Genomic DNA, 27,910 nt, shown 5'->3' on the forward strand with positions numbered 1-27,910 from the left:
CACTCGCTGTCTGGCGGCTGCGGGGACAGGTGGGGCCGCGACGCCGCCGCGTGAGTGCTCCGGGATCCCCGCTACCTGCTGCCTCCTTCTCCTCCTTCCTTCTCTCCTTCCTTCCTTTCTTCCTTCCGCGGGGGGTGGCCGCGGGGTCCCGGCCGGGACGCGCTAGTCCTGGCGCCGGGAGCGGGGCGGGATGGGGCGGGCGCGCGCGTTCGGCTCCCGTTCGGGTTCGGGCTCCGGCTCCGCGGCGGGGGCGCGAGGCCCCGGGCGCCGCCCGGCCGCGCTGCGCCCCCGAGCGCAGGGCGCGGAGCCCGTCCCGCAGCCGGCAGCGCCCGAGCGAGCGGTGCCCGAGGTCTCCGCGGGGCGCGGAGGGGCCGCTCCAGGACGCGATTCCTCTGCCCCATCTGTGCCTCCCCACGGGAGATGGAAAAGTTGCCGGGAAATGGAGGCCTCTCTCTGCAGGGGCTGCGACTGGAGCCAGCCGGGGAGAGGTGTGGCCCTGTGGTTACGGTGGCATTAAAATGTGAGGCTGGAGGGGCGATGTCTGCTCTGGAGCTGCCTGGCGTGTCACACATGGGGCAGCTCTGCCCTTCTCCTCGGTGGGATGGGACGGGACGGGTCGGTCACCGCTGGGGCGCCCGGTGGCAGTGGGCACGTTGTGGAGGCAGCGGGACGAGGGGACGAGAGTGGGTGCTGGTCGCGCGGCTGGCCGGGCTGCACCCGGGCTCATGGGCTCGTCCTCTGCAAGCACCGTGTCTGAGCTGGGATGTTCCAGGTGGATTCTAGGCCTTACTGACCCCAAAATAGCACTGGGTTCCTCTTAAACACGTATGACAAAGTGCCAGCCCACTCTTAGGGACTTCTTTGCTGGCACGTAGAGGAAGTCAAGCTGCCTAGAGCTGTTGGAACACAGGAGCACCTTACAGCCCTGCGTGGTACCCTCTTTCCTCACTGTGCTGTTTGCTGGTCCTTCCCGGGAGTGAGCGCCGGATTGCCGGATTGCCGTGTGGGAGTAGTTGGAACGAGTTTTTCTGGTTGGCAGGAGCAGCCGGTGCCGAGGGCTTGGGAAGTCGGCGCTGCCTGGTCTGCCCGGCTGCGCGGCCTCCGGGGCGCGGGCTGGCGCGGGCTGGCTCGGGTGCCGCTCTCCTCGTGGTTCATTTGCACTCTATTTGGCAGCGTGGATGTACCCTGAGAACGCTTTTCTTTGGGCTGGGAAAAGTTTTATTTACCTATATTTATTCTAAGCAAGTGCAGAAACATAGGATAAGAAAACCAAGACAAACATTTGCTCTGAGTCCTCCGAGGCAGCTCCTCTCTTGCAAGGGCAGGGGAATATCACAGCCTTATGGTATTTCATTATAATGTGTCAATCAATTTTCTATTAAATAGTACTTATTAGCAACTATGGTGAGGCAGGTTGTAGTACAGGAAGCAATATTTATGGAATGTGTTGGTAACAATGCCATGGCATTAGTCAAATAAAACATGCCAAATAGGACTTGATTAGTTATGAAGTTAGCTGAGTACTGTGGCATGTCTGTCAGCTAACTATGTACTAGTGAAAGAACTAACCAGGTGTATTTCTGTGTCCTGACATAACCTGCTTGCCCCTGCTGGCTGCTGTCCATGTTGCTCTTAACACTACTCTCTTCCTGGCTTTGTTTCATGCTGTTGCAATAAACAGGATAACTTTTTTTTCTCTTGTTTTATTAAGAAGCCTTTCCAACTTAGCTTATTGCAGGATTTTCTTTTTTCTCTTTCTCGTGGATCTGTTTTTACTCCTGTATCATTTTATGTTAAGGTTTAAAGCTTATCCCCTCCGCTGCAGGGGCCTGGCCGTGCCCGGCTCCCGATGTGCGGGTTCCCGAGCCGGTCGCAGACGCTGACTGAGGCAGAGGAACAAACAACCCCGCGGCCGCGCGGGAGGCGTGTGTGTGGCCAGGGGAAATGTGGGAAGTGGCTCCTTTGCCGCATTCAGGTACAGGAAGCGAAAGGGAGCTGGGATCCTTCCTTTCCTGGATCCTTGCTGGCTGCTTGGGAAGCCGGGCGCGTTTTGCAGCCTCCTGGCCCTGCCGCACAGGGTCTCTCGGCGCCAGGCTGGGAGCGCTCTGTGCCGGGGCCAGATGGGGTAGTTTAGCTGCTCGGGATGGGACTGAACTACCCTCGCTGGCTTTGGCTCCACACAGCAGGGCCTGGTGGTAAAATACAAATTGCTGTGAGCTGTGCCAGGGAGACGAGGATGAGCCCATGGGGTGGTGCCCGATTTCAGTGCTGTAGCTGTTTGCAAACACCACGTTATGGCTTTAGTATTGGCTTCAGGACAGTGAGTGTCTGATGTTACTTCCCTAATCCTGTGTAGCCAAAGTGGAAATACTGTCCCTCTGTTCCTCTTCCTATTTGCTTTTCACTCCTCTTCTCACCTTGAGTCACAGGAGAACAGTACAGGGGCATTTTATTAAATATTCCTTGTTGTCTGACAACATCCAGCACTTAAACTGTTCAATTAGCATCTTTTTTTTTTTTTTTTTTTTTTTTTTTTTTTTTTTTTTTTTTTTTAAATTGCAATTCACGGATGCTTCCAACAGCAGCTTCCTGAGTGTTTGGTAGGAGGCTGCTCTGAGCTTGGGAGCTGCCCTGAAACTGAAATAGCGGAAGCAGAGCCCAGGGAAACTCGAGCAGGGATGGTCAAGAATGATTATTGCCATAAAGAAAGATTTAAAGCATATCATGCAAGCTTCACAGTTGTTCTACACTTAATTTTAAGAGCTTTCTGCTCATTTAGAAAAGAGATTACATTAAAAGCTAGGCAGTCTAGTGCTCTCCATTGCTCTGGAGAGCGGATCTGCTTGGACTGGGGACAGAAGAGGCAAGTGAAACCCGAGGACCTGGGGCCTCCCCTCAGGAAAGGGGGAACCTTGGGCTCAGCCCCGCATCCACATAAGGCCAGTGCAGTGTCAGTGGTGGAGAGAGACCTTTTATTGCTTGGAAATGCTGTATTATTAGGAGAAAAAAAAAAGGCATGCCATTAACAACAGTAATTGTTATGCCTGATTGTTCATGTTAACTGCAGTTCCCTTATAGGGCAAGACAATAAAAGCAAAGCAGGTCAAAGAGCGAAACACTCTTCCTTCTTGTAAACTGAGCACCTGATGATGGACTTCAAGACTTGAATAGTCATGTAGCACTTTTTCTATTTTTCTGATATTTAGATGAAATTCGCGAAGTAATAGAAATTACCTAAACTGATATTAAATCTGAAAGCTTCAACCCTAATGAGAAACACAACAGCAACTCAGTTATCTCTTTGCCTTATCACCTGTCTTTGGTTTCAGTGCTTAATGTTGAACTTTGACCAGGAAATGTGAGGCTTTTATTTTTTTAATACATATATATATATACTAAACCCACAATTGATGTAGTAAAATACTTTCCATGTGCTCGTGGATGTGTGTATAGCTTTTTATTTCATTATTTTTTTAATATTTAACTTGTCTGTCTGACCTAATCTTAACTGTGTGTCAGCTGTATTACTCATCAAAGTAAAAGCAATGAACGCTCTTATCTCCACCCAGCTAATGATAGCAACTTAGACTAATTACGTTGCAGCTTCTCGAGCATTTCTTTTATCTTAAGTGCTTATGTCCTTGTGCCACTTTCTGTTATGCTGGTATAACCCTTGGTGGGGGCCAGAGCTTGGCTGCTTTAAGGACCTGGCCTGGGTTAGAAATACCCTGTTTTGTGTGGGGTCATTTCCCTTGGTCTGTTTCCCATTCTGTTTTATTTTGCAGCCACTAAAGCAGTTGTTCCAGCACAAGCAAAGGGTGATGTGGGAGTAGATGTGAGGAATGGGTATAGGGGTGGATTAAGATGACATTGGTGGTATTAAAAGTGCTCCTAAAATTATAAACAGCCTGTGAACCATCAGACTTGGTTTCCTTGAGCAGTCAGTATTTGAGAGTCGTCCCTTGTAGCAGCTTTATGAAGCCCTATATGTTGCTTCTCTGTGTTTAATAGCGTTGTGAACTCTTTGCCATTTGGATTATCTTTTATATTGATATGGTGCCTTGTAGATTGGGCCCAGGGCTTGAAACCTCTTTTCAAAGCCTTGTTTTGTTTTTTTTTAAGGGCAATGAATATGAACCTAATTCCACTGATGCACTGCAAAACACATGCAAACAGATTGTATGCACAGTGTGAAGAGTTTAGAAGTTCTCCTAGGCATCTCCTGGACTGGAATTCAAGAGAAAGCCAGGATTGTAACTGCTGTGTTTGTGGGTATGGCTGAGATTTTTTTTCTAAGTCAAAACCCAGCCCACTAAATAGCTTTGCTTCTTTCATTCTTTGTCTTCTAACAAAAGAAGGGAACAATTTATGCTGGAGTCTGAAACACAAAGATGATTTTGTTGGTTTGGAAGTGATTTGCATTGTATGATCCTTCCTGAAACAGCTTAAAGCAAAGCCACAATAACCTGAGTCCGTGTTGCTTTTTTGATGGAAAAGCTCTCTCTGTTTAATAAAGTTTTGAAATACAGTGCTCTTAAATCTGATTTTTGTGCAAGATCTTTATAGCTAAGGCTTTCCTTTGTTTCACTTGATAAAATGCATTTTCTTAATCACAAGTATTGGCAGAAGCATTAAGAGCATCAGGGTTATAGGTCAGACTTATAGACTCATTCAGTTAAGTATCTTGATACTTGATACTGAGCTGATATATGCATGTATACACCTCATATATATATATATACACCTGATTCTTGTGTACTGTGGTTTTATGACTAGATATGGATAGGCAATGTGGAAATGCCCATCATTTATTCAGTAGCTGATAATGTTGTCTTCTCCTGTAAAGATGAAAACAAGGTGCCTAAACTTAAGAGTATTTCAACTGAATACTTTAGTATATCCTGCAGTATTTACATTTATGACATACATTATAATTCCTTTTTTATTTCTAGATGGAAATGTATGTATTAAATTAAATTCTCTAATCGCAGTCAGTTCTGTGTCATGTCTCATCAGTACTAAAATAAGCTTCACTTTTGAGACCTATAGATGTACGGAATGGATCTGACAGGCTTAATGAAATTATTGTAATGCATTTTGGAAGTGGCTTGTCTGCCCTTATCTCTTTCCTGAGCTGTGAGCTGTGTATAAAAGCCAAGAGGTTTTTATATAGTAAGCTAAGCAGAAATGGTCAACTTGAGAGTTGAACCAGCCACAAAACTTCTTTTGAGCACGGTTCCAGGCAGTTCCATCTCCATATGGGGAAGAACTTCCCTGTGAGGGTGACAGAGTCTTGGAACAGGCTGCCCAGGGAGGTTGTGGATTCTCCTTCTCTGGAGATCTTCCAAACCCACCTGGATGCCACCCTGTGCTCTGGGTTTTCCTGCTGGAGCAGTGGGGCTGGACTAGATGATCTCTAGAGGTCCCTTCCAACCTCAACCATTCTGTGAATGTTTTTATAGGTATTACCTTAGACCACTCAAATAGGTATTATTGTCCCACAAGAGTTGCTTCTGTATCACCCTTTATTTTGTAATAAGTTGTAAAAGAGGAGTCTGCTCAAGTTTCACTTCACCTGAAAAAGTAATGAAACGGTAAAAGAAGTTTGCTGATTACCTAGTGCTTGGGTCTGGTGTTTGGGTAATCCACTCCCTTCATGTTCTAACCATGAACAAGACTGGGGAGGAGGGAGAGCAGAAGATATAAGCTGTGAGGGAGATCTCTGCCTTCATTTAAAAGTCTTTTAATGACTGTTTGAAATGCTACAAGGTGAGAAACCTCCCAGTTTAGCTGCAGATTATCCTCAAACTGCTTCTTATAAGTTGCAATGGTCCATTGATCAAGTAGAGGTAGTTAGAAATTTTCGGAAAGAAATTCCTGGACATGAGTTAAAAACAATGGCTTTTAATGGGGCTCTTCCTAGTCCATTGAGATGAGGTTGCTACTACACTTTAAAATTTGACTGCTTGGGTGCCCCTTTTGACCCATCTCAAAAATTATTGAAGGAACTGCTTCTGCAGCCATAGAAATTAAGCAGTTTGACCCTCTTGCTTTTGCCTTGTAGAGGCTCTGCATGAATCCTTTTCAATGCCCTCCACACACCATCAGCTGCCTTCCTCCAAGGTGCCAGAGCAGTGCACATGCTTAACTGAGTCTGAAGAGACCCCAGTGCTAGGAAGGCAGCTGTTTTTACAGATGGCAAAATATGAAATTATATGACTTTGAGTCAGCTGTTGAGACAGCAGCAGCGCAAAGAGGCTCAGTGCTCCGGCCTAGGCAGCAGAAAAGCAGCAGTGTTTTTGGAGGCAGTCAGCTTGGACAAAATAAGCAGGTGCACCTGCAGCTTTACAAGCAGTGTGAAGAAGAGACTGTGGGTACAAGAATTCCTTAATCTGAGGATAAACGATGGAAGAGAAACCCCCACGTGTGCATGGAAACCGCCGGGGTGCTGAGGGCTGCGGGGCTGCTGCAGGCTCAGATCCCAGCGTGTGAGCTGGTGGTTTCACGTGATGAGTGGGGGACTGCACTTGCATCCAAGGCTTTGGTTTTGCTCGCAGATTTACTCTGCTCCTCTAAGTGGTAGGAAAATTGCCCTTTCTTTCTGAATCCTCTACCTAAAAAATGCAATGTCAGACTTTTTTTTTTTATAATTGAAATGCATAGTTTATATATAAGCTTAATCTTTTTCTGTGCTGGAGGGGTTCCAGCTCTCTCCTCCTTTGCTGCTGTTGTATATCGAGTAGACTATTAGACACTTGTCTGCTGCTTGTTCGCTGGTGCTTTACAGGAACATTAGTCTTGGGCTGAGTACTTCACTTCTTGCCAAGCTCCTGCCCTGGAAGTCTCGTTGTCTCCTGCGTTACTCTGATGTGGTCCATCTACTGCCTAATGTGCTCCGTTGATGGGATGAACTTTCTGAGCTATTTGTATCTGGCAATCTTTCAGGATCAGAAAGAGGGAAAAATAAGTGCGGCTGACGTAGCCAGATGTACCATGTTCATCCCTGCCTGCTGTCTAGCTGGGATGAACCCATCTGTTCTCATTTGTGGCAGTGTCTTGTGGTCCTGGATAGACTTTGAGTGCTTGGAACGATGATATAAACTGCATTCCCATTGGGGCTCTGGAAGATGCTGATAGAAGATGGAAAATATTCAGTAATTTTCCCAGGTGGAATTGTGCCTTACAACCTGCCTGTAATGAGCCTCTGCATTAATGCAGCATATTTCATTTTGTTCTTATGTTATTATTCAATATCTTAAGCTAAGTCTAGAGGTTCGCAACTTGGAAAATGCTGCTTTATACACTGTTCCTGAGCTTCCTGAAAGGGTAAAATACAGATTTTTTTTTTTTAATTGATATTACTAAAGAACCAAGATCAAGGTAACGAGATTTGAAATAGAAGTAAACCTTCCCAGCTGAGTCAAGCCACATATATTTTACCCATAGTAACTCTGTTTGTGTAAGGCAAACCACTGCATGTTGGCTGCTGAGAACTTGAGTAAGGAACAGAAATTGTTTGGAGTTGAGGCTGTATAGCAAGATCCAGTTAAAAAAAACAACAAAAAAGCTTTATGATACTTTTGCTACTGAAGTCAGGTAACTTGTTTAGCTCATGTGGAGTTTTTCCCCCCTGTAAGTTTTGTCGTTTCTAGCGGTTAGGTTGTCGTCTGGTGACGGTCTCACTGCGCTGCTTTGCTCTTGGGTGACCTCCTGGTTGCCTGTTCTGCTGCTCTGAGTCATCTTGGTGGGATTTTTCCTTTCTTTCTCTAATGTCTGCAGGCCGCTATAAGTGGCCCTGTTCTCTCCTGCTTATGAGCCCCATACTCCTGTGTTTCCTTCTTTGGAAGCCCAGCACCTCTGTAACCCTTTGCAGGGCAGCTGCTCGTCCCACGCAGAAGAGTAGGCTCTAAACAAGCATTTGTAAGGCAGAGAGCAAATGGAGAAGAACATTTTGGGGACTGCTGTCAATACTAAGTCAGAGCCAAGTTGTGCTGCTTCCCTTGTGTTCTTGACACGTGCCTGACCTCTGCGAAACTGGACTGCCCTGTAAGGGGCTCAGACACCTCCAAAAGGAAGGGAAGGAGGGTGCTGTGGAAACCACCAGCTGTGCACAGGGAGCTTTGGTGGAACCGAAGAGCTTCTTCAGATTTCAAGCGTATCGAACAGGAGTTTATAAGATACTAATTTGCTTGTATTCATCCCTAGGCTTAAAGTATAAGCACGTGCAATCTTGACAGTGTCTCTTTTGATGACAAGGTTATTCTGCAGACTTGCTGCCTTCAGCTGTCTGTAAAATTCACACGTCTCTCTCCCTCTGTTTTCTACCTTGTGTGGTTCCTTCCCCGAGTACAGAAAATGGCAAGCACTTGCTGGGAAACATCTGACTTTATTTTTTTTGTAAGGCATTTCCATTTCACCTCCATTTCTGAAACCATTTCAGTTTCTAGTAACTCCAGCTAAGTGTAAACCAATTATTTCCCTTTCTTTTTCTAAGTGGAGATTCTCTTTGGGATGCAGGAGAAAAACTGCATCTTGCAGGCTGAGTTAGGAGAAATTAGGTCTCTATTGATGTTCCTACTGCTCCAGAGAGCCAGGCTGGCTTATTCAAGACTCGAGGCTCCAAACCAGCAGAGTGCAACTTCACAGTTTGCCTGACAATAATACTAGTGAATGTTTCGCAATGATTAACTAGACCTTTCATCATGGTGAAGAAATATTTCAGGCTGCTGCTTTTAAACAGAAAAGCCCGTACCTTTACATCTCATTGTGCACAGCTGAATGATCTGGGGCCTCTAACTGCACTGCTGCAACTTGTCACCTCTCCACTGGAAAGGCTTGGGACGTTGCAGCTTCCTGCAGTGCTTCAACAAGCACGTTCACGACAGTAGCTGATTTGCCAAGGCTGAACTTGTAAACAGACGTTTTTTTTTTAATTTTTTTTTAAGGTCATGTGAGCACATTTTCTCCCGCAGAAGCGCTGTTCTGGTGCTGCAGCTTGCAGACGCGCTGATCACCGTTTCCTCTGAGGCGGCCCCGGTCACCCCGGTGTCCCGCTGTCACCTCGCGCTGCTCGGCAGCCGCTGCCGCCCTTCCTGGCGTTCGCCGCGGTGTCGTGCGGATGTGTGGCCCTCCAGCCCTCTCCAGGAAGGGCCTCCTACGGGATGCCGTTCATCACGCTGACAGCGCTCGACGGCAGGTCTCAACCTAGCCTAAAATCTGTACTTGTGAGGAACCCACCTAATGCAGAGCGACCGGGGTGTCTTGCTGAGGGTACAGCCACGCTGTGGGATGCGTTGGCTGAACGAGATGTGAGCAACGTAGGTGGGAGAAATCAGCCCCAGGTAGCACGACAGGGACGTGGGAGCAGTGCAGGTTTTGGTAACTGCTGCATTAAATACTGGAGAGCTGAGGACAGCATATTATTTTGTTATCAGAGCTATGACTCACTAATGTCCAGAGAGATGACCAGCTACCCAGCAAGACCCCGGCTGTGCAATGAAGTGCCATAAAGGGGCATCGACTTTGTATGGTGGGAGCCACAGCCACAGTAACTGAGTTGAGTGCACATTGTAAGCAGGGTGTTAGAAAATGAATTGTAGTAAAGTGCTTCTTCCATTGATATTGGGTTAAAAAGAAAATGAATGGGGTACACTGAGTGTGGGTGTTAGCACCACTTTTTGTTCATTTGAAAGCAGGAGTTTGCAGTACAGGTGTTTAGTTCCCATTTCCCAAAAGCCTAGTTTAAGTGGTCCGAAGCTTAGCTGATCAGCTCTGACAGCACTATGAAAACACAGCAGAAAGTTTTCTGGTTGTATAATTACCAATGATGAAAAAAAAGATGTGTTATTGAATGCTTTGAATGAGGAGGAGATTTGGAGCCAGATATGGCCCAAATACCAAGTGAATGCTTTACTGAGGATTTTAATAGGGCTAAATGATGTGCCATCATCAAATGAAAAGGAAGTTGCAGTATCAAAAAGAGTGACATTGTAGGTGAAATCAAATATATTTTGACTTCTAAGTGGAAGTGGTTGTGCAATGGGAGCAACAGGGCTCACCGGGCAGGCAGGAGGAGGTGCCTTTGGGAGTCAGAGTTGCAGAACTGGAATGAAGTGGGAGCAGGAGGCGGGAGCTGGGGCACCTGCGGTGGCTGCCGCCCGCCCGGTGCTGCGCGGCGCTCCGCTCGGCACGGGGACATGGGAACACGGGGACACAGGCACAGGGACACAGGCACGGGGACACGGGCACGGCAGCTGTGTGTAGGACGACGCACAGCGAGGGCACTGAAGAGTCTGGCCCAGGTGGGGAAACCCTGATACCAAATTGAAATTCTAGCAGCATTTCTTCCGGCTCCTCTGTTTTTGTCTTTCCCTGAAACGTGGAAATGCAAGGAGAGAGCATTGGGGACGATGTGCTCATGTCCAGAGGGTTTGTTTTCTTGGTAAAATTAGGAGTCTTTTCTGGAGCCTGCCCAATGTTATCGCTCTGGTACTTGAGCGAAATTGATAATCCTGTTTGGTCTTGCAAGGAAGCTTCCATGCAGGCTGTGCCCGCAGGCACTGCCTGTGCCTTTCTCGGGAACGTTGGACATTCGCTTGCATCACGGTGCTGTTGGGCAATTTACCGTACTGGTGATGCCAGCGCCTCTCTGCCTTGCTGCAGCACGGTGTTGTTTCTGTGGCCTCGGCTCCCGCGCAGTGAGTGCCCTCGCAGAGCGACGACCTGGTGAGCTCAGTGCCCACGCTTCTCTCTGCCACGACTGTCCGTGACTGCAGGCCTGGACTTGCTGATCCCAGCCTCCTTCCTATGCAGTTTCACCATCAGCTTGAGCTCGTCTGTGGCTGAGCTGTTTCTTCCTTCCTGCAGAGCCCAGGTATCTCCATACCCGTCCCCTGGCACGAGCTCTTTGCGCTGCGCCTACTGGTCTGACTGGAAAACATCACCTTGCCCTGGAAGATTCAGGTTTCAGCTGGGTCCATGAGCTCGTCCTGCAGCTGCGTGAGGACGGGACGTGTTTGTCACATTGTGCTGGGGCACTCCATGCTTGGGGGGTTCCCCTTCCAGCCGTCCCCAGCGGGCTGGTTGGTGTAAGGAGACGGGGAGAAGGACCCGCCGCTCTGCCCACGAACCAGGCACAGCAGCGTCGCCTCTGCTGCACGCCAAGGACCTGAACCCGTTCCCAAACCGAGCAGCTTCCCTGTGCCCGGTACCCCTGCTCGGCCTTGCTGTGAAGTCTGCAGTATCAGGTCTTTTAACAATTGAACTTATAGGCAGCTGTGGAAAGAAACATGAATTGGTCTTTATTTTCGGTGGCATCAGAGTGGAAAATCCATTAGGCTGGCAGAAAACCAATGGGAAGTGTGATTGAAATGAAATGTATTTTCACTAGTGCTTCTGCTTACGGAGTCCTTTATTCATTTGGGTAAAAGATGGATTTGATGCAGTTTATCAAGCAAAGCACCAAATAAAGAGGTACTATGTACATAATTCAGTAAAGATAATTATATCAGGTAGCAGTCTGTCTCCTACTGCCAAAGCTGAATTTTACACTTACGTGCTCTCAATCAGTTTCTAGATTGTTTTTCTTTTTAATTAAAAGAACTTGTGCTTATTCTAAACTTGCTATTCCCTCTCCAATTCAAAATATATGTGGAGAAATTGTTGATGCGCTATAATGAATTAGGATCTGTTTATTAAAAATGATTGTCCTTCAAAGGTGAAGTCTGCCATTTAATCAAAGTGCCAGCCAACAAATACATCCCTCAACACCTAGGAATTTCTTAGAAGACTTCCATTACAGAACTGCCTTGCATGCTTTTTGAACCCCACTTAGGCAGAACTGTCATCTAACAGGATCAGTGTTTATGAGCCATATTAAGGAAAAAAGAGAAGACCACCTAATGCTAAGCAGAAAGTAGCCTACCTGAAAACGGGTTGCGTGGTTGAGAGAAGATATTAAAGGATCAGGAAGGTTGTGGGTGGAAACACCTCTCGGTAGGGGAAATCCATAACAATAGTTGACACCAAACCAAAACTTAAGCCCTTGTTGCAGAATATAGGTGAGTAATAAATCTAATGTAATCACCAGTGTGTATTTGTTTACCTTGTGGTCTAAAGGAGTAATGTGGTTAAAATACGCGTGATTGTATAACCACACAATCTTGGGAAAGAGGAAAGGGCAGAGCTAGTATTTCCCAGGTAAAGCTAGAGATAAAATCTGTGAAATTCTGGTTTAGCTGTCAGGTGAACTCCGAGAGCAGAGTTACAATAACACATGAAGTGATTCTGAAATATGAAAGTTTCATAATTGTGCCGGAATATGCAAGTTAGTGTTACTCTGGTTTCCTAAACTACCATTTTGAAGTCGGAGCTGAGTGGGTCGGTGTTTTCTACAGGTTTTCACCCTCTGCTTCTGGGTTCTGGGGGATGGAGGGTCCCCCGTTGTTACAGAACTGCCAGTTCAAGCCCTTGACCTGTGTATGTGCCTGAACCTTTTCCTTTGGCATCTGCCACAAGTGGAAATTATCCCGGTGGAAGGTTGTGCTTTACTGTAGCATTTTCCTGCCTTTTCCAGAAGACATCTGTATAAAGCGTTTATCCATCTTGCTAGCTATTTGCTTTGCTCCCTAGTGTGGATTCCCAACAGAAGTGACCATGGAGCTTTGGAGGTTGCTTCTGGAATGGCAGAGCTCGCCCTAGAGCCTCGGCGAGGCGCTTGCATTTTGCTCGCTTTGTTAGGCTGCATTTCTTCACTTGTTCTGCTTACGGGCCATGGGTGCTAATGCTTCTGTAACAAAACTTTAATATTCATATTTTCTGTGTAGGGGGAATAGAGTAGCCTAAAGAATGGCAAATATCTTTCATGTGGGTTAGGCGGAGGAATGTGAGAAATTAATTGTTCTCCTCCAAAAGAATGTGTGAGGCATACCAGTAATTCCCTTGCTGGGCCCACGAGCGGCCCCTGTGCACAGCACCATCGGGGCTCGTGGGACAGCCTTGTCCTTGCTTCGTGCCTCGAGGAGGCCTCTCCACATGGTTGGCTGTGCAGAATGCAGATTATTTCCTGGGGTAGATGATCTCGTTGCTACTCCGGGCCCTTCCGCAGAGGTCCTGGTGGGAGCCGGGGCTGTTCCTGGGAAGCTGCATCCGAGCCCAGCTGCTGGGGCCAGTGGAGGCCAGCGGGTTGCCCTGCTCTTCCCCCGTGGCCTTTCCCATCGTGTGGCTCACTTAGCCTGCTGCTTTTCTAACGGTGAAGACACACTTGCCTAAAGATGCCTTCAGTTTGCTTGAACCTAGATGCACGGTAGTACTGCCATTGATATTTTTACATTAAAGGGCATCTCTTTTTCTTCCCCCCAGGATTTGTGTACCTCGTGTGCATTCTTGTGAGGTGATATATGGATAAGTTGTACAGAATCAAAATGTCAGATATTATGGAGGGTGGTATTATGCCACAGTACTGTAGCTTGCTTCTTAGCAACATGGTTGTATGGTGAAAAAGCCTTTGAAAAGTCTTTCAAAAATGGTCTGGCTGTTGCAGAAGCGTAAGCTGGCGGTTTGTCTTGGGTGTGGGGGGTTCTTTCATTCTTTTAAATGAAAAATAAGAGACCTTGATCATATTTTTTTTCCTCATATTTATGAGAATTTTAAGTCTCTCAAAGTGTAACATGATGACACAAAATAGATCCCATGTTGCTAGTAATTCTATTTATTCTATTCTATCTAAACACAAAATCCTAAAAATCTAATATAATGCAAACAATCCTCCACGGAGTGAAATACTTCCCTTACAAAGGAAAACTAGGCAGCTAATTAAGTTTAACAAGTAGAGTTGTAAAGCACACTGAAAGTAAAGTAGCAGTGGTGCATTCCAAAGTTGGTGTAAAATCTTTTAACTGTAAAAAAATGTTTGAACGGCAGCCACTTTCTTGCAAGCCTTACACCTGCTATTAAAATAGTCATTTTTAGTTTATTCTGCTTAAATTACTTTGCATCTGCAAGTGATGAGTTTGTCGGTGCATGTGCGGGGCTGAGCTGAGCGGCTGTGCTGCCGGGCGCATCCCTCTCTCAAGGCCTAAGCTGCAAACACATCAGGAGGAGTTTCCCAACGTCCCGAGCTGGGCCTGCCGTGCCAGCTTAGGAGCAAATCTAAACCTGGACGGCCACGCGCCCCTGCTCCCTCGCCTCTTGTGAAATGCTAGAAAGGGAGGCGAGCTGCAAGTCCTGACGGGCGCCGGGGTCGGGAGGGGTGGGAATGCGCCTCTCCCAGGGAAAAGGGGCAAAGGGCTGTTCCCATCAGCCGCGCTTCCCTTGGGAGCGGCAGCCCGCCGGGGCCAGCAGCCTGGTTCCGGGGACCCAGCTCCCTCTGGGTCGCTGTGGTGAGAGGAGCTGCTTAAACAGAGACAACGCGTTCGTGTGTGTCTCATCACACAAAATTAAAGGCGCCCTGACAAGGTAGGAGGAAGGATGGAAATAATTACAAACCTGTCAGCTTGCAGTGGTGACAGGAGAGAAGGCCGCCCCACTAAGCAGGGAAAGGCAGATCAGCTCCTCCCCTGGACCTGCAATAAGCCACGTCTTGAGCCAGCAACTGCACCAGAATCTGCTGGATTTCGGAGAGCGTATTTTGAAGTAGCAACTTATTAATTTAACATAGGGTTTAGTCAGCAAGTTGAGCTAGCCAGCACAAATTGCAGTAAAGTCTTTGTCAGGATGGGAGCAGGGAGAGTGCGAGTGGGCAGCAAAATCATTAAACCATAGTTTTATTAAAGTGCTCATTAAATATGGCATGGTTGTATTCAGTTAATATAATTTTATTGTAACGTTTGAGCCATGCTGTGCGTAAGGTGTGTGCAGCTTTTGGTAGAATATCCTTGTAGCAGTTTTTCATACTGCTAAACTGTGTATGTCTTCTGTTTGCTATGCCTGGTCTCTTCAGAGAACCATGAGGTTGAAATAGGAAGAATATTCGATTATAAGGATAATATCATCCATCTACTTTAATAAAATATTTATAAAACATAGATTCTTCTTCCCTTCCCCCTACTGTGCATCCCTCAGTCCCTTGTAGCTGGGTTGCTGTAGTTATCAGAGTGAAGTTACTAGGTGTTGACTGCATAGACTTTACATATGATATCCTCCCCAGCTTGGCCTATGGAGCCAGATGATGGGGTGTTTGAAATGTACCCTGGCCGGAGAGTACATTTCTCATGGAGAGCATCACTGAAATCTCCCTTAGAAAGGAAGAGGATGTCCCCTGCCAACACTTCTGTAGCTGTAGAGTTTTATAAGGCATTAGTGCCCTTTGCAGCCCATGTTGCAGGTTTGAATTGGTCAGAGTGAACAGTTATTTGGGGCTGTGATAAAAGTGAGATAAATGTGTGCTCTTGGGTTGGGGTGGATTGTGCATGCGTGCACATCACATCTGGGAATAAAGGCAGTTGCTGTGGACTTGTGAGCACAGCTAGAGCTCAGAAATATGCCGAAAACGGTTTAGTGATTACAGCAAGTGCCTTTGGACCTGCTCAATGTGAAAGGGGTGAATGAGGCACCACTGAATAAAAAAGTGATAATAGATGTAGCTGAAATCTCTGAAGAAGTCTAGTTCCTAGTTCCTGATGTGCTGTGCTGGTATAAGTTACATAGATTGGACTTTTTTTGCTTTTGTTTTTTAAATAAAAGTGTACTTGTACTTGAATAAAAAATAAAAAGGAGTCTTTGATCCACTTATTGGATCCAATCGAAACACAACGAAGTCCACATGTCTGAGCTCTGCTTACTGTGTTAGAATGATATGGTTGGTAGTTTGGAGTAAACATATTAATTTATGTAAGTAGAAGTTGACTTCTGTGCACTTAGGCATTAAAATCAGAAATACCTTGATGGTTTTCAATGAAGCTTTTGACCTTCATTGAATGTTCAGAGCTGACTCAGCAGTCGCCCATATCCAAGGGTATGTGGTGGAAACACTGACTTGGCTTTGAAGTTCAGGTCAATGTACTAGCAGAGGATCATTTCTGTGAAGGGAGCATTGCAGTCAGCAGACTGTGGGACATGTCCTCTGTCTTTTAGTTGCTGTATCTTTTATTTTCCTTTGAGGAGTGGAAAGTAACTTTGCATTTATGAAAAATATTTGGTAGCTCAATATATTACCTTTTCAATAAAAAAGTATTTTTATTGTAAGAAAGAAGATAAGAAAAAGAACTTAATACATAAAAGAAGAAAAATATCTTAATTTTCAATTGTTTTGTGAAGGATGAAAGACTTGTTGCATCAATATCTGATTTTCTGGCATCCACAAAAATAGTTTTCAGACTGTAAAGTGTAAGAATTAGGCTATATCTTAAAGATAGTGACCATGATGAAATGTGGAACTCATCACCTCCTTTTGTACTCAAAGTATGTCGAGCAGCTCTCTAAATTCATGTGGTGCAAGGTGGTACAGAGTATGTGCCTGAAGACGGTCAGCACAAGGGCAGAGACATTGACTTGGGAAATGCTGATGCTGGGGCGTGATATTTCTGGAAGATGTGAACTTAAAGATTTGCAGAGGGAACAGTTTCTGAATGAGAAATGGATGGTGGCTTCAGACGTACAGACACATAACCTGGAAGCCTAACTAGGAAAACAAGTGGTATCCAAATGGGAGCTAGGGAGAGGGAGATGAGAGGGACTGTAACGAGAGCAGGCTCACCAGCATGCGCCTTGAGTCAGGAGGGCTGGGCGCGGTACTTGGAAGAGCCCAAATCCCTTGTGCAAAGGGAGGGAGCAGGAGGTAAATTTGGAAGGGAGATTCGAGTGAGATTATTGTGCAGGATTGATAACGTGAGGGTGAACGAGATGCTGCCGGCGAGAGCAGGAGCCGGCATCGCCATGGGGAGGCTGGAGGAGGCTGGAAGAGGCTGGGGTGGCCGGGGCAAGTCCTGCACCCAGCTGGTGCAGTCACCGAAATCACATGGGCCGGGTGAGACGCTGAGATGGGAATAGGAGAGGTACCATTTGGGCGAAAAAGTACATGTGTGGATATATGGATGTTTGATATATGCATATATAAATAAAGTATTTTCTGAGGGTTAATGAGTATTTGGTTTCGCAGCAAAAGTCAGCGTGCACAAGAGCCCTGCTTTGCATATGCGGGTGGCGTTGCTTGCAAACTAGCTGTGCTGTGTAATTTTTGCGAGTTACTGATATTGCCGGTGGTGGTGCGACACATCACGGTGCCAGTGTGGAAACAGTTGATTCATCAGAGTGTAATTTGCATACTGATTATAGCATGACTAATTATTGCATTCAAAGGGAGTAGGTAGACACACTGACATCTTTCTTCCCTCCCTTGTCCCTTACAACCATTTCTTAGTTACAAAATTGGAGTTCTCAGTAGTAAGAGTAAAGACCGCAACGCTGAACTTTAAATGAGATGGTTATAAAAATGAATGTGATCAGCTGCCCTTTATTAATGTTTTCCTCTTAACTTTAACGGTTAACCACAGCATGGTTTCCTGAGATAACGCTTTACGGCATGGAAGGACGTTGCTTGGCATGGAGAGATTACAAAATCACACAGTTGCTCCCAGTAACTCGGCTATAAATTAGCACCAGGCACAGTGCTCAGTGGTCAGCTAGCACTCCCCAGTCTGTCTTTCTCATGCAGGACACTTCTCCATGTTTTTTCCTGCTTCCTGAAAACCTTTCCCCCAAACATCTCCATCCCCAATTTATCTTTCATCAATTCAGAAATCCATATTTCTCTTCTGTTTTCCTGCAGGCAGCATCATAAAATCTGAAGTCAAGTGAAAATGGCCCTAAGCAATCTGACATCAAAGGCTGTACTACTTTATGATGAATGGATTAAAGATGCCGGTGAGTCGTTTCAGTCTAAAATGTATTCACTTGATGTATTCATGTATTAATGATTTTGAATGGTATTTTGTACGTTCTAAATACAATGTTTATCAACAACTTTAAGTAGCTTTGTCTTCCTGTAAACGTTTCTTAAGATTTGTCAAGCTGCCTATTGACTTGTTTAGCTACGAAAAATGGAACAGGTTCTGGGATTAAAAAGAGGAAAAAAACAAACCCTATATTCTTATGGATTTAAACTCCAGACTAGAAGTATAGATAGTCATTTTTCTATAAGGGTTTTCTGGCTTGCCAGAAAATAGTACTTTATGTTTTTCAGCGCTACTGGATATAAAGCTTTATTGTTGTTGCTGCAAACAACAATTATCAATTAATAGAGTTAGGTGGACAGTGTTACTGTATTTTGCTTTGTTAATGATTGCATAGCAGGTGAAAGGAAGTACAAAACCTGATGAGTTATGATGCTGTCTGAAAGGATTCCTAGGAGTAATTCGCTGTGTCATACTCCGGTTTAGAAAGGGAACATAATTTTCTTGTTGCAGCTGGTAGGAGGGTATTAAAAATGCTTTGGTTTAACATTGCTGTTCTGTAGTTCTTCGTGTTTATCAAAGAAATAACAGCCAGGATCTCAAGCTTGGGCTTGTGAAGAGCTGGTGATTCTCTTGCAGCACCACGTGCACAGATTGCATTTTTGTTTATGTAATGCCTGTTGGCACTTTTATCTAAAGTCATTTTTTAATCTAATGTCCTTGTTGGTCTGTGGGAAGCAGGACTGTGCACCTTACAGGCTGTAAGCAGCCTTGTATTTTACTCTCCTCCTTTTCTTTACTAAGCTTCCAGTGTCTGGAAACAACGTGAGAGGATGTCAGGGATAATATGCTGCTCGAGTGGCATGGGCTGAAGATCACTAATCTGGGGCATTTCTGTCATAAATTAAAATGTTTAACAAAAATGTGAAGTGGTGCAATTCCACCTGTGAGGCAAAGCCATGATGCAGGAAAGCAGTAGTTTACTGTCACGATAGTGAATTTGGGGTCATTCAGAAATGAAACTTGCAAAAATCTGATTATTTAAACCAGAAAAAAAAAAAAAAAGAATTATTCAACTTTCTCCTTGTTATGGAGAAACAGCCAGACCTTTAGTGAGCAAGGCCTCTGTGATGGACCACAAAGAAAGTGATAGAAGCTGGAGCGTGTGTTGTGGTCAGTCAGCTGTGGAGGCACGTGCACAGAAGAAGGACTGTTGGGAAGTTCATCTGTATGGGATAACTGGAGAGGAACTTGCAGCAATTTTGTCATTTGGAAGCTTGCAATATGAATCGGGCCATTTTATGGTGCAATTGGACAGGCATGTCTGGAGCTGGCATGTCTGGATTTAATAGGCACAGGTCTCAAGTACTAAGTTACTAATACCAAAAGATGGGACATAACATCTTCTAACTTCAAATCCCTCTAATGACTTTGTCTAACCCCATCCTGCTCAGGAGGCTCAAGGACTTTGGAGAGTGGGGCTGCCTGCTCTTCTGTGACCTGATCTTGGTAAATGAGGTTTGTGCCCCTGAGAAGAGTGAAGTCTCCCTTGGAGATCCAGCCTCAGTGCTCTCCTTGCCTCTCATATTCCTCTGCTGCCTCCCCAGCTGTGTTAACACGTGAAAACGTGGAGTTTTCTTCAGGCAGAGCATTAGCCCGAAAGCCAGAGCTGCTGCTGCTGGATTCGGGATTGCCGCCTTCCCTCTGGGTTGCAGGCGCGACGGGTCGATGCGGGAGGCTGGAATCCGCAGGTGCTGAGCCCTGTGTGCCCATCCATGGGGATTTGCACTGGAGGCGTTTGGCAGCCTGAGCTGTGAATTCAGAAACTTTCTGAATAAAAAATCAACAGTTTTTAGGACTTGATAAATACTGGAAAGATTTGCTATTGTTGGTGGCAGTTTTTGTTATTTATTTTTTCTTCCTCTCTTTCCCCCTCCCCAGACCCGAGAGTGGAAGGCTGGCCGCTCATGTCCTCACCTTTCCCAACCACCATTATTGTTGGAGCCTACATTTATTTTGTCACTTCTCTGGGACCTAAGCTCATGGAAAATAGAAAACCTTTTGAACTCAGGCAGATAATGGCATTCTACAACTTTAGTGTGGTAACCCTCTCAATATATATGACTTATGAAGTAAGTACAGCATTTATTTGAAATATATATATATATACAATATATATATTGTATACTATGTTATATTTAATGATAAAATTCCTTCTCTGCAATTCTCAAAATAAGTATTATTTTCTTCTACTTACGTTCCTCTAAGGAGTATACTTAAACTAATTGAGTTGGTACTCCCCTTTTTTCATACCTAAAAGGAAGATTCTAAAATATTTTTTATGCCATTACAAGTCATTTTAAAAATTCCTCATAACTTATTTACTTTCCCTGGACTGGAGGAGGCAAAATAGATTACATGTCTCAGTTGTAATTGTTTCTATTCCACTACATGACAGCCAACAATGATATTTCAAACACTGTATAGACTGTGTTCAACTGCAGAATAATCTTCAGTTAAATCTAGATTCTAAATAGCAAAAGTCAAAAATATCTAATTTGGGGATTTTTAGCCTAAAAAAGAAGTCTTTAGCCTTGATTGTTAGAAATAGTAAGTACTCTTCATCTCAAAAGGAGTCCTGAGATTTTACTGCAATTGATATTGCAAGGAAATATTGGACTTTCAAGTGAGATGGGTTACTCAGGGTTTTGTAGTGAATGACCTAAACGTCTTCAAGCTTGAGTAGCGCACGCTATGTAGTAGCTGTAATTTAGAAGCATCTTCCAAAGTTTAAAACAGCTAGTACCTACATTTCCTTATGGAAGAAGCTATTTTTTACCTTTTATTCTGTGTGTTTGATAGCTCTATGCACTTGCCTGGTAACACACCGCTGTTCTAGTACCTCCCCTCTTGGGGTTAAACGCGATGCAGCTATTGCAGGTTTGGCAAGCTGGTCATGAAACGTTGGCAGATGAACCTGCCAGACTGGCACCCTTTCTGTCCCCTCAACTTGCCCAAGTGCCACTCGGCGTTAGAGCAGATCGGCCGCCCTGCTCCCCAGCACATGCAACAGCCCCTGATTAGTGCCAGGGCTGCCGTGTCCAGCGCCGGTGTTGGGCAAGAGGAGAGCAGTGGGTTGCTTGGCTCCTGGTGCTGAAACATCTCCAGACTTCCCTTTGTGGTTAGGTGTTGTGTTTGCCCTTGGTTTTAAACCCTTGTAAATGAAAACAAGATTTAAATGGTATAAATCTAATAAATAATAATAATCTAATAAATATAATAGGTATAAATCTAATACTAATATAGTATTTGAATGATCTGCTGTCAAGGCTCTTATTTTACAATCTCATGAAAGACTGCAGAGATAGTAAACTAGAGCCAACCTCAGCCACTAACTGTGTCTCAGCAAGAGCCGATTCTCCCTTGTCTGGATCCAAGCTATTTTGTAGGTGCTTTTGTAAGGTGCCATCTTGATAATGTTCCAAAATTTGTTCAATTTAAGCAAATGGTTGTTTAACAACAAACATCTATTGCTTTTTGACCTGATTTAGTTGCAAGATGTGTACCTGGTATCTATTCAGAGTTTATCCTATTTAAGTTTGTCAACTACCAATGGTGACACAGTAAGATGTAGAGACTGGTTTCATCCACAGGTGTGGTCCTTGAATTTTAAATTTGTTCCTTTGCAACAGCAAAGGATTTTACAGGGCCCAGCACACACAGAGGTGGATGACTGACAAGGTTGCTGAATAAACAAGTTTTAATGTTGTGTTTTTCTCATGCTTAATGATTGCAAAAGTCAACTGAAATGAATGAATCTTATATAAGTCCCGAAGTAAACCTTTGCCCATTCTTTTTTTTTTCCTTTGCCACAGTTTCTCATGTCAGGCTGGGCCACGGGGTATTCATTCCGGTGTGATATAGTTGACTACTCGAGGTCACCTACAGCTCTCAGAGTAAGTGGGCAAACATAAGGCCGAGGAGTCGTCATGCTGCCCTGACTTGGCTTGCGGGGCTCCTCTATCCGAGCGCGCCGCCGCGGAGCGGAATGCGCTCAGTGGGAATGCCCTTGGCAAAACATAGGGCATGAGAGTTAACTGAAAGGCTTGGTCGCTCAGGAAAAATAAACAGGCAATGAATTTGTTGGCATGTTCACCTGGGTTTTACAATTTCATAAGGATTAAGTGGGGGGGTTACTGTTTAAAACAAGTAAAAAAGCCAGCTATGTGATTAAGTCTTGTTCTGTCAACTTTGTGTCACCACAGGTGACACCACTTGTCTGTATGCTTTCCCATTATATAGTTATTTAATTTTTCTTGTCGATTCTGTGTTTTGATTTTTATTTTTCTCTTTCTGTTCATTCTTGCAGATGCTACGAGTTTGTTGGCTTTACTATTTCTCCAAGTTCATTGAATTATTAGACACTGTAAGTATTTGTAAACTTGTAAGTAGTGCAGTTTCCTCTTCACTGACAAAGAACCAATGCTGGTTTGGGGCATGAGGGGAAGGAATTATTTATTAGTCTTCAGACCTTCTGTTATTGGAATCCCAACAAGGTGTTTACCCTTGTTAACTCTCTTCATCTTATTGTCCAGCTACCCTGTTGATTCTTGATTATCAGGGAAAATGTTGATTTGCTAAAGGGAGCTTTATGAAAGAGGAAGCCCATCAAGAAAAAGAGAAAGTTGTTTGTTCAGCAGCTGAATGCACCAAGCCATTGTGTTAAGCTTAAACTGTGAGATACTTGTCTCAGCACTGACTACTGCAGATTAAATTTGACATTGGCTATGTGGATTTCTTTTTTTTTCTCCTCCATATCATCTTCAGATTTTATCTTCCACCTTTTGGATGTTTGCACCAACAACTCTGAATACAGCATAAGCTGCCGTACCTACTCGCTTCAAATTCACACGCACGCCTTGCTTGCTGGCCACAATCACAGATGTGGCCGATACTAGTCCTGCGCTCCAGGCTGTCTCAAGGAGAGTGTGCGCAGCCCTACATTAAAGCGGAGCGCAGCCTCCCTTGCCCTGGCCAGCTCTCTGCCGCCTGCTCTTTGAGGTGGGCCCTTCCTAGCAGGGCTGGTTTAACGTTTCTCGCAGCGGCTGCGGGATGCCATCGAGCTGCCCAGGGTTCCGGGCTGCCTTCCCGTGTCTGGCACAAGAGCCGTGACTCAGGAGCTGCCTAATGAGCAGCTGGGGTGTCCTGCGCTCCGCAGGGAGAGCCTTTCATCTGACTTTCATCTAGGAAACCTCATGATTCAGCGCCTGAACATTATCCTGACTGGGCTGATGGAATGCCGATGGAAGGATCGGGAATGCTGAAACTGGAAAAGCCTGACCAATTTAGCTCTCTGTTTAGCTTTGCTACCCAGTGGTTAGAGTGTGCCTTTATAAATAGTCCCTATTCAACTATTCAAAATAGTTATTTTGAATCCTCCTAATCAGGTGCCTGTTTCTCAGCAGGTTTTGATTTTAGTGTTAAGGCAACTTCTTGGCTGTATTCAACAACCATTTCTATTCATTTTCCCTGGCATACCAGACTCATAGTAGTGAGCATACAGTTTATTCTGTTTGGCTTGTGTGGTTTCTGTAACATATTGTTTACTAAAATATGTTTCAGGTATTTTTTATTCTGCGTAAGAAGAACAGCCAAGTCACATTCCTGCATGTCTTTCATCATTCCATCATGCCATGGACCTGGTGGTTTGGAGTCAAATTTGCTGCAGGTAGTGGCATGGCAGGTTAAGCTGTATATGTCTTCTGGTAGCAAAAGTTAAAAAGATAAAAATGTCAAAAAATATACTCTGAAACTTCATTAGAGACATCTTTCCCCTGAAACTTAAGCATTGAATTGGATGGGAGAAGTTTGTTCTCATTGTGCTTAGCATCCTTTGTTTTGCCTGCTTTAGAAGCTACTCAGGCTTTATTTCAGCTGTTTTTACTGGCCTTGGCTCACATAATTGAAGCTTATTTAGAATACTCTGTCCCTCACAAACCTATTAAGATATTTTCTGCTCTCTACTCTGCAGTCTTTATAAAGAGCAAAATTAGGACTGCTCCTTGCATTTTATTTGCCTGGAATGCATTTTTCTATGTTCCAGTATTAGTGTGGAACGCTAATAAATATAGCATCCCATAAAAATATCCTGGGGAGAAGAGAGTCGAGAAATGCACAGTCATTTAGTAGTATATTTGTAGTGCGTGGGTGGTTTGTTTTGTAGGTTTTACTCTGGATTTTGTTTTTAGCATGCAGTATCAGTAGAAGGATTTTTCACCAAGGAATGTATTTTTGTACATATTTCTTTAATCATGTTCTCTGGCATGATCTTTTTCCTAAGAAAAGAGCAACAAATTGATAAGTAAGCAATGACTGTTGCATATTGCACCTCATCTGCTAGTGCTTGTTTTTGTGAATTAAAAAAGAAAAGAAGAAAAGGTGTCAGGGTGCAGTGTGCAACGGGATATACCTTTGCTGTAGTTGTTCAGGTTTGTTACTGAAAGCCTGCTGTCTTGACCAGATCTTTCTCAAATCTTCCTGTGTGACTGGTACTTTAATGATGAAATCGTAAATAGTTCTCTCAGTGTGGAGTTCAGTAGTTTAGATTTACTAAGAATTCCCAACCACCAACAGCCCCTCCTCTCCCCCCTTGCAAAGTTTCCATTACAGACGATGAACTTTCTGGCTTTTATCTGGGCCTCAGATCAGTACATCAGCTGCAGGCTTCTGATTTAGCTTCAGATTCAAATTTCCCACGTGATAATTTGCCAAACACTTTCTGAAAAGTCTGCAAGATCTGTTTTGTCCTCTGATAGTGATATTCCCTCATATTCATAAAGAGCTGTGTTTCTTTCTAACATTTGATTGCTTATCACTTTTTTTTATTTTAGATTACTTTTAGATTACTTTTACCTTTTTTAGATTTACACTAATCTTCCTGCATACTGTTTTGTTTGATAACTTAAAATTATTTCCAAGAATTTCAGTCCTGTTCATGTTTATCTTGTATTCAGTTCCATCACCGTTTCTCCTTCCATCAGTGTTACAGTCTCTATTGATGAAGCTTTGGAACCTGTTCTTAAAAAAAAAACAATGGGTTTGTGAAAGGAGAGGCTGATTCTCTCTAACCTGATATTAAATGGGAATTTCCAGTGGGATTCGTGCGTTTAACTGTCTCTTTAAATCTCTTCTTTTTTTTTTAAAAAAATATCCACTATACAGGCCAGGAAGTCTGTAATTTGGATTGTAGGGACACTTGAAGTTATTTTGAGAAATATACATAGCTACATTTCAGCTTAAGTGGTTACGATTTTCAGAGCTGGAAGGCTGGTATGAGCTACAAAAAATCATAAAATTTTATTTTTAATTTGCATGATTCTTATTGGAAAATTGGCTTTTGATTACAAAATTTCTCATTTAGTATTTGGCTTTCACGCCTTTTTTTTTTCCCTTGGAAGTCAAGATTTTTGTGCTTATTTTTTATAAGGCATAAATCTTCCTCCATATATCATATGTATAATGAAATAGACTTTAATGCTGCTTGGGAAGTGACTGGATAAGCCTTTATTGAGAAGGGAAGGGAAACTGCCAGGACTCTCCAGAGTTGCTGTCAGCACAGTGCAGGTCAAACAGGTCTAAGGACTCATCAAAGTCTGCAGTGGGGTATTTGTGTGTGTGTGTCCAACTTCAAAACAACCTGTCAGGCCCTCAAGGTGACTTTTTAAGTATGTAATGCAATAATGCTGCCAAATTTTGTTCTTCTACAGGTGGTTTAGGAACGTTTCATGCTTTATTGAACTGTATTGTGCACGTCATCATGTACACTTACTACGGCATCTGTTCCTTGGGACCAGCCTATCATAAATATTTGTGGTGGAAAAAATACATGACCACTATACAGCTTGTGAGTATTTTTCTGCTTGACCTGAACATCTCTTAGAGAGCTCATTGTGACTAACGCAGACTTTATGCAGTGATTTTTACTTTGTTTTATTTAGTTTTATGCAAAATCCACTCAGCTCTGCTGATTTCAGCCTTTGCCCTGATATTTACACTTGAGGTTTTCAGTTAGGCAGGACTTGATGAATAAATTTACAGAACTCCCTGCCTGTAAACATGACTAGAATATAAGTTTTTACCAATAATAATATAATCTATTAGTATACAGAATACATATGCAAATAGAAATATATATAAAAAAGCCACCTTGAATATTAAGAATTTCTTGTCCATTCTTTCACAGAAACTGTTTGATTTTTAAGAAATTTCCTCTCTAATTCAGAACCTGAAAGCTTTTGCAATAATTACATTAACTCTTCTATTTGCAGCTTGGAAATAGACTCACTTGGAAATGGTGACCGCTCAGGATTCTTTTTATACTTGCTTTTTTTATAGCTGAATTTTCAAAACTCTGTTTCTGACCAAAATACTAGTTTGGTCTGATCAATAAGATCAATAAGATCAGACCAAACTTCTGCTGAGGTCTAGTGTTAATAGACGAGTTCACGTAACTAAGGACTATTTAGCCTGAACAATTATAACCCATTTAAAATCTTTTTGTCCTGGTGGTACAACCTGTGGATTAAAAACTCTCCTTTTACATGGAACATTTTTCTTGAAAAACTTCATAAAATAATGTGACAGTGTGCAAGGTAGGGCTGAGAGGAGACTCATGTTCACCACTCTTGCTGGCAATTTTTTCTAAAGGAGTTTCCCACTCATCCCTCGTTACACAGGTCTGCACGTCTGCATTTTTTGTTTGTTTATTCGTTTCCTTTTCTCTGATCTGGAAAGTGCAGACTTCCTTTCAGTTTACCCCAGAGCTTCCCTTTCTTTTTCTCTGTTAAAAGTTTTTTTTTGGGGGGGCAGTAACATCTTTGGATCTAAAGGAGGTGGCTCTATAGGTCCACCTCCATAACAGACGAAGTCTCCCCAACCTTGTTGGCTTTATGTATGTAAGGTAATTTGTTTACTAAGTTTATTTTAAAAATATTATTTTCCCTTATCTTTCTTCTCCAGGTCCAGTTTATTATGGTAACGGGCCACATAGGACAAATCTACGTTATGGAAGATTGTCAGTACCAGTATCCAATTTTCATGTTTATTATTTGGCTGTATGGCTCTATGTTTTTAGTATTGTTTCTGCACTTCTGGTACCATGCGTACACAAAGGGGCAAAGACTACCAAAGATGACGAAAAATGGGATCAGGAAAGATCAGTAAAACAAACTCTTGTCTACAAAAATGTGTATATCTCAAAATGGAAACTTGTACTACTTGACAATCAAGGTATTTAGGTGCACACACTACACTGTGTATATTTTGTATGTTTTTTTTTCCAAAACAGAGTTTGTATTTTTACCGTAAGTTATTTGGGTTTCAGGATTTTGGGGCGGGGGAAGGGGAAACAACATGGATCTCAGATTTAAAAAAAAAAAAAATTAAAAACACCTTGTGCTTTTCTTTTCCCCAACTACGTGTTCATCTCTGTCCTGTTAGAAATGACTGGATAGATGATCTCTATCTAGGAGATGCATGGAAATGCAGATACTCATTGGGGATAGTTAAAATGTGTATGACAAGTACATAGTACTTCGAACACTGAGGAAAAAAGATACTTCACCTTGTTATAAACTGCTGAGAATGAGAGCTGCTTTTTATTAAAAGAATGAAACTTCAATAAATACAGTCTATGGAATCTAAAGATTATCATTAATATTGCTAATACATATAGACATCGCTGTATGTGTTTACCAAGTACATTATATTAAAGAATGGGATATATCTTAATTTGTCAAATATAGTCTTACTTTTAAGATGATAGATTTTTATTTGGATATACCCTATTTTACTAAAATACATTAAATCATTTCATATAGGAAATTTATACGCATTCAAGATTACCCTAAGTGCAGGAAACACCTACTAATTTAAACATTTTCTGACCGCTATTCGAATGTTATGTGTAATGATCAAAAAAATCCTACTGCTTTGTTCAATAAATTATCGAAATATTATTGTTA

At 43.5% G+C, this 27,910-nt stretch overlaps 1 protein-coding gene across 2 annotated transcripts; it reads left to right on the top strand.

Moving 5' to 3' along the window:
- On the top strand, positions 1 to 27,632 carry ELOVL7 (ELOVL fatty acid elongase 7). Of its 2 annotated transcripts, none has more exons than XM_026037771.1 (8): positions 1 to 50; positions 17,765 to 17,859; positions 19,830 to 20,020; positions 21,764 to 21,844; positions 22,258 to 22,314; positions 23,511 to 23,616; positions 25,655 to 25,791; positions 26,907 to 27,632. In XM_026037771.1, the coding sequence occupies exons 2-8, from the start codon at positions 17,796 to 17,798 to the stop codon at positions 27,108 to 27,110; spliced, it is 840 nt and encodes a 279-aa protein (XP_025893556.1). In that variant the 5' UTR covers positions 1 to 50; positions 17,765 to 17,795; the 3' UTR covers positions 27,111 to 27,632. The 2 variants fall into 2 exon arrangements, with proteins under 2 accessions (XP_025893556.1, XP_025893565.1); XM_026037780.1 differs by having other exon boundaries at positions 12 to 29.
- The last annotated feature ends 278 nt before the right edge of the window (positions 27,633 to 27,910 follow it).

Source organism: Nothoprocta perdicaria, unplaced genomic scaffold (assembly GCF_003342845.1).
Source record: "Nothoprocta perdicaria isolate Ctin4 unplaced genomic scaffold, notPer1 scaffold_1, whole genome shotgun sequence".
Classification (NCBI taxonomy): domain Eukaryota; kingdom Metazoa; phylum Chordata; class Aves; order Tinamiformes; family Tinamidae; genus Nothoprocta; species Nothoprocta perdicaria.

What these genes read in the sequence shown, in the direction of transcription:
- ELOVL7 (XM_026037771.1), top strand. Translation starts at nt 17,796, where the DNA reads ATGGCCCTAAGCAATCTGACATCAAAGGCTGTACTACTTTATGATGAA. An exon ending in GGTCACCTACAGCTCTCAGA is followed by an intron (nt 21,845 to 22,257) that starts GTAAGTGGGCAA and finishes TCATTCTTGCAG; the next exon opens with ATGCTACGAGTTTGTTGGCT. An exon ending in ACATGACCACTATACAGCTT is followed by an intron (nt 25,792 to 26,906) that starts GTGAGTATTTTT and finishes TTTCTTCTCCAG; the next exon opens with GTCCAGTTTATTATGGTAAC.